This window comes from Corythoichthys intestinalis, chromosome 15 (assembly GCF_030265065.1).
Source record: "Corythoichthys intestinalis isolate RoL2023-P3 chromosome 15, ASM3026506v1, whole genome shotgun sequence".
In the NCBI taxonomy this organism is placed as follows: domain Eukaryota; kingdom Metazoa; phylum Chordata; class Actinopteri; order Syngnathiformes; family Syngnathidae; genus Corythoichthys; species Corythoichthys intestinalis.
In genome coordinates this window covers 11,200,571-11,213,791 of record NC_080409.1, presented here as the reverse complement: position 1 = coordinate 11,213,791, position 13,221 = coordinate 11,200,571, and the positions used below count along the sequence as shown (strand labels likewise).

Sequence of the window (13,221 nt, the reverse complement as noted above, 5' to 3'; positions counted from 1 at the left end):
TGCTGATGGTGGATAAAGAACCTCGACTAATCCAAACAAGTTCAAGCTGTCCTGCAGTCCGACAGTACAACAGTGTCAACCTGTACTGTCCATCGGCATCTAAATGAAAAGGGACTATATGGTAGGATACCCAGGAAGGCCCCACTTCTGAACCAGAGACATAAAAAAGCTTATCTGACAGAATTGCAGGGGTGCCAATAATTTTGGCCAGCAGTGTAAAGTTGGTGAAATGAAGTGGCCAAAAGTGTGTATGTATTCGTCATGGTGAGAGTTGGTTAGTTGTTGGGGTGAGTGGATGGGTGCATGGGTGGATATTGTTGATAATTACAGTATCTCCCTGAAATAGGTTTTTGGAACTTGAGGTGTCTGTGTACTTCTGCTTAAGTACAGAGTGTCAATACTACTGCAGGTTCGTATTGCAGAGAAATCGGAGCCTTCTTTGGCAGCGTCTCCATAGCAACAACCCCTCACAACTGATCAGAGCTGGTCGCATCTAGGAGATGTCACCTCTGTTAGCTTACCTGTAGAGTTTCTATCTGCTGCTTTGTCTTGTAAGAAGGAAAAAAATGCAGAGGAAGAAAATTGTCAGAGTGAAAAAGACAAAAAGCGGGTGAGTATGTACATTTTCTCATTTTCTTTCTCGTGTTTCACATAGCCTACTGCTTTGACTCAGGAGAAGAAAGAAAAGCGGGAAACGAGAGCCCAAAACGGACAAAGACTTGGACTTGGATAAGGCCAAAGCTAATATTGCCCTGTGGGAGTTAAGGCTTCGACTCACCGAGCAAACGCTTGCGGAATATCGCGAGAACTGCGGCCAGCTTGCGCGGGTAAATGCCGAGCTGAGCAGTAAGCTTTCAAACGCGGAGCGGGAACTCCTGGACACCACTGCCAACTGGCAAAGGCGGGATGCCGCCAAAGATGAGAAGGAAAGTAGCAAGCTCCACCGACCTCCGTGAAGTTGGCTCCCCTTCAAATGTGAATTTATATTAAAATGACGTCAATCGTTTGTGCTACGTTTGTGCTGGTTTGTGCTGTAAAAAGTATCATTTAAGCTGCTATTGTTTTTGAAATATTTACAATTGTTTTATGGTCAATCTGAGGTCAACCAGTTATTTTGATGTAAACTAGCTAGAAATGATGTCAATTGTTTGTGCTTCGTTTGTGCTGTCAACTGTTTTGTTTGTGCTGCAACCGTTTTTTAGATATTTGACTTTATACAGTATTTGTAATGATGACATCACGCAGCCCCCCGCCCCCATCTATGGCGGAATGGAACCGCATTGGTGCCGTTTGTTTGTACTACAATTGTGGTGTAAAAAGTTTCGGTTGTTTGTGGTGGTAACGGTATCGGTAAAAATGTTTCTAAAAAGTGTAACATCCAGGGGTGAAAGTGGGCCGGAGCGGCCAAGAACACCGTTATGGTAAAAGATTCAGGGCCGGAACGGTGCTTGATCCCGAAAATATGACGGTAACTGTCAAAACCCCATGTTAATAAAACACTGCCAGGCTCCAACACACGCATCTCATCTCGAGGAAGAAAACAAGTTGTACTATTGCTACGAGAAAAAAGCAGTATAATTACGTAGGGCTAATGTAGCTGTAAGCCGCTATGCACTTTATGTATATGTACCTTAGCTGGGTGCTAGGACGAAGCATTAGTACAAATCTTTCGATTAATTATAATTTGATGTAGATAAGGCAAAATATTTCAGATTCCTTTATTTGTAAAACTAATTCTTAAGCACAAGATGCTTTCAATCTTGTTGAGTTTAACGGAGGCGGCAACGTACCACGACAAGGACGTAGCTGCTTAATCAGCTACATTAGCCCTACGTAATAATCCGATTTTTATTTTCGTACTATTGTACTATTGTATCTTAACCTTATGTAGCCTTATGCATGTGTAAAACCAGTTTCTTTGCATTTCAGTGGTTTTAGGAGGATTGACCCCACCACCCTCTGCCGCCCCAAAAAATTAAAAATTCTAAATTCTAAAACCGTAGCAGCACAAATGACAGTTTTTACAGCAAAAACGAACGGATCAATTGATTGGAGTGGTGGTGGTGGTGGGGTTACATGGGTGGATTCTTGGTGACCTGAAAAACATAAAAACGACAAAAAATTTTACAGCACAAACATAGAACAAACGATTTACACGATTTTTATCTGGTTTATATCAAAATAAGAGGTAAAGTTGACCTCAGATTTACCTATAAAAGAATTGTAATATCTCAAAAACAAAACTTTCTACAGCACAAACAAGCACAAATGGAGCACTATCGATTTACATCTTTTTTATATAAATTTGTATCTGATGGGTTAACTTCATGGAGGTGCTCCAACGCCTCGGATTTTTATGAGACTTTAACGTGTCGCTTTTTTCCCCCTTGTAGATTAATGCGCTTCATGATGCACTCAAAAGTCAAGAGGCCCTAGCTCTTGAGCAGCAGAACAAATTGGTAAGTTCCAGTGTTGCAGGTTCATCAGAATATTTTCAAAGGTGTGGCAAGATGGGTCCACTTAAAATCTTGGGGTGGCACACCAAAACTAAAAGCCATTATTTCAGGTTTTTATTCTGTTGCAGTACACTATCAGAAAGACTTAAAAGGTGCTATGAAATAGTCAAGGGATGTCCCGATCCGATCATGGGATCGGAAATCAGGCAGATCGCGCCAGTTAATGGGGACCAGAACCCGCCATGATAAGTGAGAAACCACTAAGTAGCGTTTTATTTTATATCCATCCATCCATCCATTATCTTCCGCTTATTCCGGGGTCGGGTCGCGGGGGCAGCAGCTTCAGCAGGGAAGCCCAAACTTCCCTCTCCCCAGCCACTTCAGCCAGCTCCTCCGGCGGGATTCCAAGACGTTCCCAGGCTAGCCGAGCGACATAGTCTCTCCAGCGTGTCCTGGGTCGACCCCGGGGCCTCCCGCCGGTGGGACATGCCCGGAACACCTCTCCAGGAAGGCGTCCAGGAGGCATCCGAACCAGATGCCCGAGCCACCTCAACTGGCTCCTCTCAACGCGGAGGAGTAGCGGCTCGACACCAAGCCCCTCCCGGATGACCGAGCTTCTCACCCGATCTCTAAGGGAGAGCCCAGACACCCTGCGGAGGAAACTCATTTCGGCCGTTTGTATCCGGGATCTTGTTCTTTCGGTCACGACCCACAGCTCGTGACCATAGGTGAGGGTAGGAACGTAGATCGACCGGTAAATCGAGAGCTTCGCCTTTTGGCTCAGCTCCTTCTTCACCACAACGGACCGGTGCAGAGTCCGCATCACTGCAGACGCTGCACCGATCCGCCTGTCAATCTCCCGCTCCCTCCTACCCTCACTCGTGAACAAGACCCCAAGATACTTAAACTCCTCCACTTGGGGCAGGATCTCATCCCCGACCCGGAGAGGGCATGCCACCCTTTTCCGGCTGAGGACCATGGTCTCGGATTTGGAGGTGCTGATCTTCATCCCAACCGCTTCACACTCGGCTGCAAACCGCCCCAGTGAGAGTTGGAGGTCACGGCTTGATGAAGCCAACAGCACCACATCATCTGCAAAAAGCAGAGATGAGATGCTGAGGCCACCAAACAGGACCCCCTCAACGCTTCGGCTGCGCCTAGAAATTCTGTCCATAAAAATTATGAACAGAATCGTTTTTATTTTATAGTAAGTGTATAAAATAGGGCTGTCAAACGATTAAAATCTTTAATCGAGTTAATCACAGCTTAAAAATAAATTAATCGTAATTAATCACAATTCAAACCATATCTAAAATATGCCATATTTTTCTGTAAATTACTGTTGGAATGGAAAGATAAGACAAGACGGCTATATACATTCAACATACTGTACATAAGTACTGTATTTGTTTATTATAACAATAAATCCACAAGATGGCATTAACAATATTAACATTCTTTCTGTTAAAGGGATCCACAGATAGAAAGACTTGTAGTTCTTAAAAGATGTTTGTACAAGTTATAGTAATCTTATATCAAAACCCCTCTTAATGTTTTCGATTTAATAAAATTTCTAAAATTTTCAATCAAAAAATAAACTAGTAGCTCGCCATTGTTGACGTCGCCGAGCGGTGACGTCACAGCCGTTCTTCCACAGTGTCTTTAACTACGAAAGATAGTGATTGAAATAAACCACAAGGTGTCAAGGGTGAGTTTTCAATTAATTGGAGATCTTGCCAAGTTTTTCTTACGTGTTTTGCCCCTCGACTGACGCCGTAGTTTCCGGGTTCATTGTACGTCACGTTCATTTGAGTGTTGACTTCACAATGTACGAGACCTCTGATAGTTTGTATATTGTGACTAAATATTGCCATCTAATGTATTTGTTGAGCTCAACGAAATGTTTGAATAGAGTTTGACCAAAGTCTGACTACGTTTTATGTGTATTTTGCATAGCTATTTTGATTGTTAATGCCAATTCTCTTTGCATTGAGCGCTTTTCTTTTTGTAAACATTATTTTTTTGGGATATAGGAATATTATTTTTGTTGTGCTTTCAGTAAATGACACTGTAGCGACTTAACTGTTCCGCCCAAATGCATGACTGTCAGTGGTGGCTGCAAATGGTATATGTTCTGCGTTGTGTTCAAAGAAGCGTGTTAAGAAAAAGAAAAGGAAAAAAAATCCTGTCATTCTTCCCCACGCCGTTCGCCACAATAGTTATGATTGCTGTGAAAGTTTACGCATTAAATTTGGCAGCCCTAATATATATTATATAGTTTTAAACATGTTACTGCCCCACCGACTTATTTTGAAACAAGAATAAAGGAGTAGAAAAATGCTTGGCTTTATTAAATGCTTCATTGAGTGAGTCTACGTAAATCCGCTCAAGCTGCTCACTTACACACAATGAGTTGCCACAGCAACTCTTTAACAAGTTAAACGATGATTGACGCATGTGGCACTTTTGAAATTTGTGACTCTGGCCAGATCAAACACAAATATCTGTCAATCTTCGTTAACTTTAATAAGCAACTCCAGTGCACTGCCTGACCAGCAAAGAGCAGGGAGAGGGATGGACGGAGCGAGAGTGAGACTACGAGATTTTGTTTTTTGTTTTGTTTTTTAAATTGGAAAAAAAAGTTTGCGATGGACTGAGAGTGCGAAGTTTGAAGTGCGAAGTAGCGAGGGATCACTGTATTTGTTTTTCTGCTCCATGCTCACTCTCCCTCCTGCTAGCTGAACTAGTGGGCAGAACAGCAAGTTTAAATAAATTCACACCGAAAGGCGGGGCCCAAAATACAGCCTTGCTCTATTTTTAGAGTGCCGCCGCGCTGACGTCAACAACGCATCCAATAGCAGAGGGGCAGATGTACTTATACCTGTGCTATCGGGCTGTTTCAGCAGACAAAAATCACAGCCAAGGAAACCTTGATAAATGCGTTTTTTTGTTTTTTTAAAGGGCAGCTGAATACTTCAATTCATGAGCGTTTTACCCAGTTAAATTGGCCTGAATGCATCTTTCGCTGTCTCAAAACTCACATTTCCCCAAAATTTTTTTGAATTGACTGCATAGTTTTTGAGTTACTGCCATGGCAACACCTTAGCAACAAGGGACGCGCCTCGCTGCCAACGCGACCTGATGACGTCAATTCCTGAAGACATTGCCGCACTCCAATACGAAAGTATAGCACCACGCTATTCTCGCCATATATTGCAAATATGTTCTGGTTTTTATCAGCAAGATTCGTTATGCCATCTCGATGTATAGCGATGCATTGCTCACACGAAGGCTCGAGACTGTATGAGTGACCCAAAAAACCTTCTTTTGCAAGGATCTGGACATCGTTTGTGAGAGTCAAGCGGAAGAACATCTCCCCGGCTCCTCGATCGCGTCTTTGTTTTCAACATTTCAGTGACGACAGCTTTGAAAGCTTAAGAGGATACATCCTTGGTTTTCCAAAGACGTAATTAGACCCTCACTGTCAATTTGATACGTTTATTATGTTGCGAGTGCTGCCTTGGAACCGACAGGCTCTGTGTGTGCATGTGTGGGCGGGGAGATAAGGAAATGCACGCTGGAATGAACGCGTATGTGTGGCGACGTTAAAAGCAGCCGGATGTGTTGTGTTTTATGGGCGCTCGGAGTGATGATATAGGTTGACATTGTCACTCGACAAATACTACGGTGTTACTGCAATTCCTTCTACGCGGCGAGACGTCCAACACATGCGCTCATCGCTATTTGAGTTTTTATTGAGTCTTTTATTACTTTTTCATTACCTCCAAATACTTTTTGCATGTGTTCCCCTCTCATACTTTTAAGCATAGTGTTTTCTTGTAGTAAGTAGCTTTAAAGCAGATTGTTGATCTGTTGACCACATTAGTCACGTAGTATACTATGTTTAAGTATTTTCTTAAGGCATCTTTAGTATGTTCTGTCTGTAAGCATCTAAACAAAACAAGCTGAAAGCGCTCAGTTGTACTTTGGGTGTCGAATCCGCCTCTTGCAGCACGTTTTGTCATTGTAGCACATTTTAGCAGAACAATGTTTTTTGTTTCCTACTCTCGTCTCATCCCGTCTTTCCTGTTCATTTTGCTTTTGCTGCTTGGCTTGTGAAATATCAAGTGCTCTCATGCTCATAAATGTTCCACTCGGGTTCAAATTGAGAGGGGTTGAACAGATGACATGTTTACATTGCTAGAGTCATACTCTGGAAGCCCTGCAGCGTAACCATGTGACGTCACCGCCTTGCGACATCAACAACAATGGCGACCTACTCGTTAAACTAATTTTACAAATTGTATAAAAACGAAAACATCAAGTGGGGTTTCAGTATCAAATTATTATAACTCATAATAACGTTTTTCTTTTAAGAACTACAAGTCTTTCTATCCGTGGATCACTTCAAGTGATGCTACTACAATTTCACGTTATACTGGCGAGTGGTGTGGCCAGCAAATTTATAGGGGGGGCTGTGGCCACCCCATGGTGGCCCCTTTGAGGTTCACGTTTTGGTTAAAAAACGTAAACAACCTTGCCAAGTGAGTAAGAAAAATAGAAAGTTGGCAACAGTGGTGACAACACCATTGGTGAGTGGAAAAAAACAACCACAATGAAATAGAACAACTTCTGCTTTCTCGTCCATCTTAAATAAACCCAGCAGGGTAGCTAACCGGCTCCAACTGAAACCTATTGTACGGCAACGTCTTATTTTGTTGACATTTATTGTGTACGAAGAAACCGAACAAAGCGGTCGTAAAACTAAAGCTAACTCAGATCCCATCCAGAGATTGGTGTTTATTTTAAACGTTGTGTTAAAGTATCATTTTAAAGGGCCTGCTGGGAAAAGGACAGTGACAAGTGTGTTTACCACACCTCAACTCGCACTCACATGTGTCGTGTTGGGCTGTCAGAAGCTTGAATTCACTGTCATTTCAAAATCTAAATTCTCATATGTTTTGCAAGAAGTTTTAATAACGGATCCCCAACAACTCTTCAATTTATTTATTTTGTCTGACTTGAGGGCGTCCAATTACAATTTAGCCTGTATGTGTTGCCAGGTCAGGTTAAACTTTGAACCTATTACATACAGTATATATGTTCAGAGGTGGGTACTACTAACACGTCACATTTACTCCATTATGTTTCCTTGAGTAAGTTTTTGCATAGACTTCATAATACTTGACAGGACACGGGAAACTGGGCCGATCAGTAGGGGGCGTATTTTCAAACACTTCAAATTGAAATATTTTCAAAACCAAAGCTGCTTCCAACCTAAAAACAAAACAAGTACCTTAGCCATATATGAGTCTTGATGAGCAGCGGCATCAAAAAATTCAAAGTCGTTCCCTATATAAAAAAAAATAATAATAATGATTTTAAAAAGTATAACAAAACTTAAAATGGCTATAAAATTCTCAGATTTTACACTAAATGCACAAAAACCACCAAATGCAGGGATAATCACCCATATTTTGAGGATAAATAGCAATATTTAACATATCATATAAGTTTTTGACCTACATAGTAACTTGATTCTTTTTTAATTCAGCACATATTTGACATGTTTTCAAGTGCTAATAAATTACTCAATTTTCACATCAGAAATGTAGTACTTGAGGAAAGCACGCAGAATCAATTATAAATAATATTCACATAAATTATAAATTCTATATACAATCACAACTTATTATTTATTGAATTCCCATGTCACTATGGGTCATGGGGAGAGATGGCTGCTTGAGGAGAGCCCAGCTCCCCCCTGTGCACCAGCTCGACCAGGATGTCGAACATCACAGAGGGCAGGTCACCCATCTCGGGCTCCACGGAGATCTCCATGTTCTCCTGCTGGGCAAGCTCCTGCTTGGTCTGGATCTTCCTGACCAGGTAGCTGTTGTTCATCATCCTCTTTCGCCTATAACTTGGGCGGTCCAGGTCGACCTCCACGTACCCAGAGAAGAACCCGATGAGCTTTAGCAAGTGCAGGCACTGGGCCAACCTATTGCTGACCGTGAAGTCCTTTACGCTGGTACAGTATTTGGTATCGCACATGTGGCGGCGCTTGCCAAAAGAATGCCCCGTCGGCTTAGAGTTGCCTTCCCCATGCAGACATGCTTGACCCCAGGGATTCTTGCGGATGATTATGTCCCTGCAGGAGGCCGGCAAGGCATTGCCCATTCCAGGATTTATTTTTGGTTTACTTAAGAGAATGCTGAGGATGTGTGTGCGTTGTTTTCTGCAATACAGTATAACCATATGCAACATGTCAGTTATATAATACACACGTACGTACGTATGCTGTATAAACATATCTACCTAAATGAACACCATCAACATTAGATATAAATGAAATATACCGCTCACATAATGCATATACAGTGGGGCAAATAAGGATTTAGTCAACCACCAATTGTGCAAGTTCTCCTACTTAAAAAGATTAGAGAGGCGTGTAATTGTCAACATGGGTAAACCTCAACCATGAGAGGCAGAATATGAAAAAAAAACCCAGAAAATCACATTGTTTGATTTTTTTAAGAATTTATTTCCAAATTAGAGTGGAAAATAAGTATTTAGTCACCTACAAACAAGCAAAATTTCTTCTATAGAGGGCTAACGAGGCTCCACTCGTTACCTGTATTAATGGCACCTTTTTTTTAAACTCATTATCGGTATAAAAGACACCTGTCCACAACTTCAGTCAGTCACACTCCAAACTCCACTATGGCCAAGACCTAAGAGCTGTCGGAGGACACCAGAGACGAAATTGTAGACCTGCACCAGGCTGGGAAGACTGAATCTGCAATAGGTTAAAGGCTTGGTGTAAATAAATCAACTGTGAGAGCAATTATTACAAAATGGAAGACATACAAGACCACTGATTATCTCCCTCGATCTGGGGCTCCATGCAAGATCTCACCCCGTGATGTCAAAATGATAACAAGAACGGTGAGCAAAAATCCCAGAACCACACAGGGAGACCTAGTGAATGACCTACAGAGGGCTGGGACCACAGTAACAAAGGCTACTATCAGTAACACAATGCGCTGCCAGGGACTCAAATCATACACTGCCAGACATGTCCCCCTGCTGAAGAAAGTACACGTCCAGGCCTGTCTGCGGTTCGCTAGAGAGCATTTGGATGATCCAGAAGAGGACTGGGAGAATGTGTTATGGTCAGATGAAACCAAAATAGAACTTTTTGGTAGAAACACAGGTTCTCGTGTTTGGAGGAGAAAGAATACTGAATTGCATCCGAAGAACACCATACCCACTGTGAAGCATAGGGGTGGAAACATCATGCTTTGAGGCTGTTTTACTGCCAAGAGACCAGGACGACTGATCTGTGTAAAGGAAAGAATGAATGGGGCCATGTATCGAGAGATTTTGAGTGAAAATCTCCTTCCATCAGCAAGGGCATTGATGATGAAATGTGGCTGGGTCTTTCAGCATGACAATGATCCCAGACATACAGCCAGGGCAACAAAGGAGTGGCTTTGTAAGAAGCATTTCAAGGTCCTGGAGTGGCCTAGCCAGTCTCAAGATCTCAACCCCATAGAAAATCTGTGGAGGGAGTTGAAAGTCCGTGTTGCCCAACGACACCCCCAAAACATCACTGCTCTAGAGGAGATCTGCACGGAGGAATGGGCCAAAATACCAGCAACAGTGTGTGAAAAGCTTGTGAAGAGTTACAGAAAACGTTTGGCCTCCGTTATTGCCAACAAAGGGTATATAACGAAGTATTGAGATGAATTTTTGGTATTGACCAAATACTTATTTTCCACCATGATTTGCAAATAAATTCTTTAAAAATCAAACAATGTGTTTTTGGTGTTTTTTTTTTCCACATTCTGTCTCTCATGGTTGAAGTTTACAGAGGAGCTGGCAGCAGTGAGATCAATGAAAGGAACAACCACGGGGAGTGATTTGTTCAAGGAGGTAAACGCATGCATGGACAAGCTTGAACTGAAATGGGACAAACTGGTAGGAGTCACTACTGATGGTTGTACCAATCTGACCGGGAAAAATGTAGGACTTTTGAAACGGATGCAAGATAAAGTGAGTGAACTTGACGCAGAGCATAAATTGGTGTTTATTCATTGTATTATTCATCAGCATGCGTTGTGTAAGTCAGTGTTGAAACTTACCAATGTTATTGATGTTGTAACTAAGACAGTTAACTTTATCAGGGCACGAGCATTAAATCACAGGCAGTTTGTCGCACTTTTAGAAGAACATGATGACGAACATGGTGACATCAGTTACCATACAGCTGTCAGATGGCTCAGCCTGGGCAAAGTGTTAAAAAGGTTTTGGGACCTAAAAGCAGAGATTCGAGACTTTTGTGAGACTAAAGGCAAAAACATCCCTGAGCTCTTAGATGTTGACTGGATTGCAGATTTAGCATTTGCTGTTGATGTGACTGCACTGATGAACGAACTGAACACTAAACTGCAAGGCAAGGGCCTTTTTGTCCATGAAATGCATAACCTGGTCAAGGCTTTCATGAGAAAGTTGCAGTTTCTCTCAAATCAACTAGAGAACAAAATTCTCACTCACACGCAAACCTTGAAAGAAGTCAAACCATCAGCCAGTCACCTCTGTAGGTACTCATCGATGTTAGGAGACCTGTACAGTGAGTTTTCAAGACGATTTGAAGATTTTAAAAACATTGAGGATAAAATGCACCTGATTTCCTCTCCCTTTGCATGCAATGTGGATAATGCACCCACTGATGTCCAGCTGGAGCTCATAGACTTGCAGTCAGATACAGTACTGGCAGAGCACTTTAAGTCAGCCTCACTGCTGGAGTTCTATTCATCTCTCAGGAAGGAGAATTTTCCAAACATGAGGAAACATGCTCAGAAGATGTTGGTTCTTTTTGGTTCTACCTATACATGTGAGCAAACATTCTCAGAAATGAAGTTTACCAAATCCAGGTACAGGTCCTCTCTGACTGATGACCATCTGTCAGATGTGCTTCACATCTCCACCTCAAACATTCAACCTGACCTTGATGCTCTTGTTAAAGCTCAACAGAGGCTAGATTTCTCTCACTGAAGAAAAAAATACCGAAACATGTTTTTTTCTGCACTGTTTGGCAGTTTGATAAAAATGTTGAGTTATGTTACATTATTGTGGTATCTTTATAGAAAGTTAAGTTAAAAATAAAGCATTGTGGTAATGTGACTGAAAAACAGTCAAAAATGTAGCAAACTTACCTCTGTTTTCACTGAATAAATTCAGTTTTTTTGTAAAACAACCTCACTCTCTCATTATCTAACAATAACACATACTCTTACCAGCTTCTGTAAACAATACAATTTACTTATTTCAATGTAGAAATAAAATTAATAACGAGTAGATTTCAAACTTTTGGTCCGGCCCTCCACAATATTTTCTGCTTCTCATTTGGCCCCTGGGGAAAAAATAATTGCCCACCCCTGTTCTAGCCAGATTGGCGGAATCATGGCGGCCAAACTGCCGGAACCGCGCTAGTGCAATTCTAACAACCCAGGCCGGTGGAATCTCAGCAGCCTGGCCAAAAGGCCAAATTCCGCACGTTCACCTTTGTCTTAACCCCTTGTACTGACTCCATTTTAAAAGCTAGAAAAAGGCTTCGAAACACAAGTTGACAATTTATTCCAAGTTGTCAGTAATCATGCAGCACAAAGAGACCCAGGTGAGGAGGCAAACTGGATCCAGGGGTCACCATATCACAAGTCAACGAAGGATTCCTGAGAAAAATGACAACGATTAGTTAAACATTCAGTCTTTTAAAGGCTCTAGTGAGACTGGCTGTGGTCCAGAAGAAGGGTATGTTTGGGCATTGTTTAGGATTATTCTCCGTCGAGGGTTGGGTGGGAGAGTTTCGGGCGTTAGGGTTAGGGCAACGAGAGTTGAGGATTTTGCCATCCTCAGCGCCACATGAGTGCTGGGTGATCACTTCTCGGTCGCTGGTTCCTCCGTATCAGATGTTCCTTGTGGCAAGACAAGATATCCCGTGATTTGTTTTGGACTGTCCGGAAAAGCTGATTGCGGAATTTGGTGGTGCAGATGTGGCCTTGTAGATGTCTTGCCTATCACCTGGTTGTCAGCATGAATCTTGCTCAGTCAGCTGCAAGCATTGGGCTTCCGTGGTCAGAAGGCGTCCTGTATCTTTCTGTCCTTATCTGCCCGTTATCTTGGCGCTACCAGTTCTAATCATTCCAAGCCCAACTGTTCATAATATCAAATATATTCTGCTTGTTTTTCTTATCCTATTATATAAATGCTATTTGTTTTATATTTGGTGGGTTAAAGTAATACAAACAGTCAAACAGTAAATACGAGAAAAGATACTATTCCCTGATTGATTATATTAAGTGTGTTAGAGTAACACAAACAGTCAAACAGTAAATACAAGAAAAGATACTATTCCCTTCAGCACGAAACATGTTAGCGCCTTTAAGTTAAGTTATGAGATGCGCAAACTAGACTGATTTTAATATTTGTCCTCGCTGACCTTTCCTATCGTCAAGAAAGCGTAATTGCATAAAATTTCAAGCATTTTAACAAAAAGAAGCAACTACGTCCGCATCTGTTTTCCATCTTGGAACTCTTACTCTCGTTCTGCCAGTAAAATAGCGTCAAAAAATGAGGCGCAGCCTCAAAACATCTCCATTTTATATAGTTATATGACTGTCATGTATGTCAAAAAAATGTAAATGTCATGCGGTTGACTGGCAAGACGCCCCTTATATGCATTTTTGGGCAGTGAAATTAT

The 13,221-nt window shown here is 41.9% G+C and overlaps 1 protein-coding gene across 1 annotated transcript in view; it reads left to right on the top strand.

Moving 5' to 3' along the window:
* The first annotated feature begins 474 nt into the window (after positions 1 to 474).
* The window catches only part of LOC130930607 (basal body-orientation factor 1-like), a 51,015-nt gene continuing 38,268 nt past the window's right edge, over positions 475 to 13,221 (top strand). The window contains exons 1-3 of the mRNA XM_057858570.1: positions 475 to 610; positions 674 to 924; positions 2,392 to 2,459. Coding sequence (XP_057714553.1) covers positions 567 to 610; positions 674 to 924; positions 2,392 to 2,459 — 363 coding nt within the window. The 5' untranslated portion in view covers positions 475 to 566. The remainder of the gene's footprint in view (positions 611 to 673; positions 925 to 2,391; positions 2,460 to 13,221) is intronic.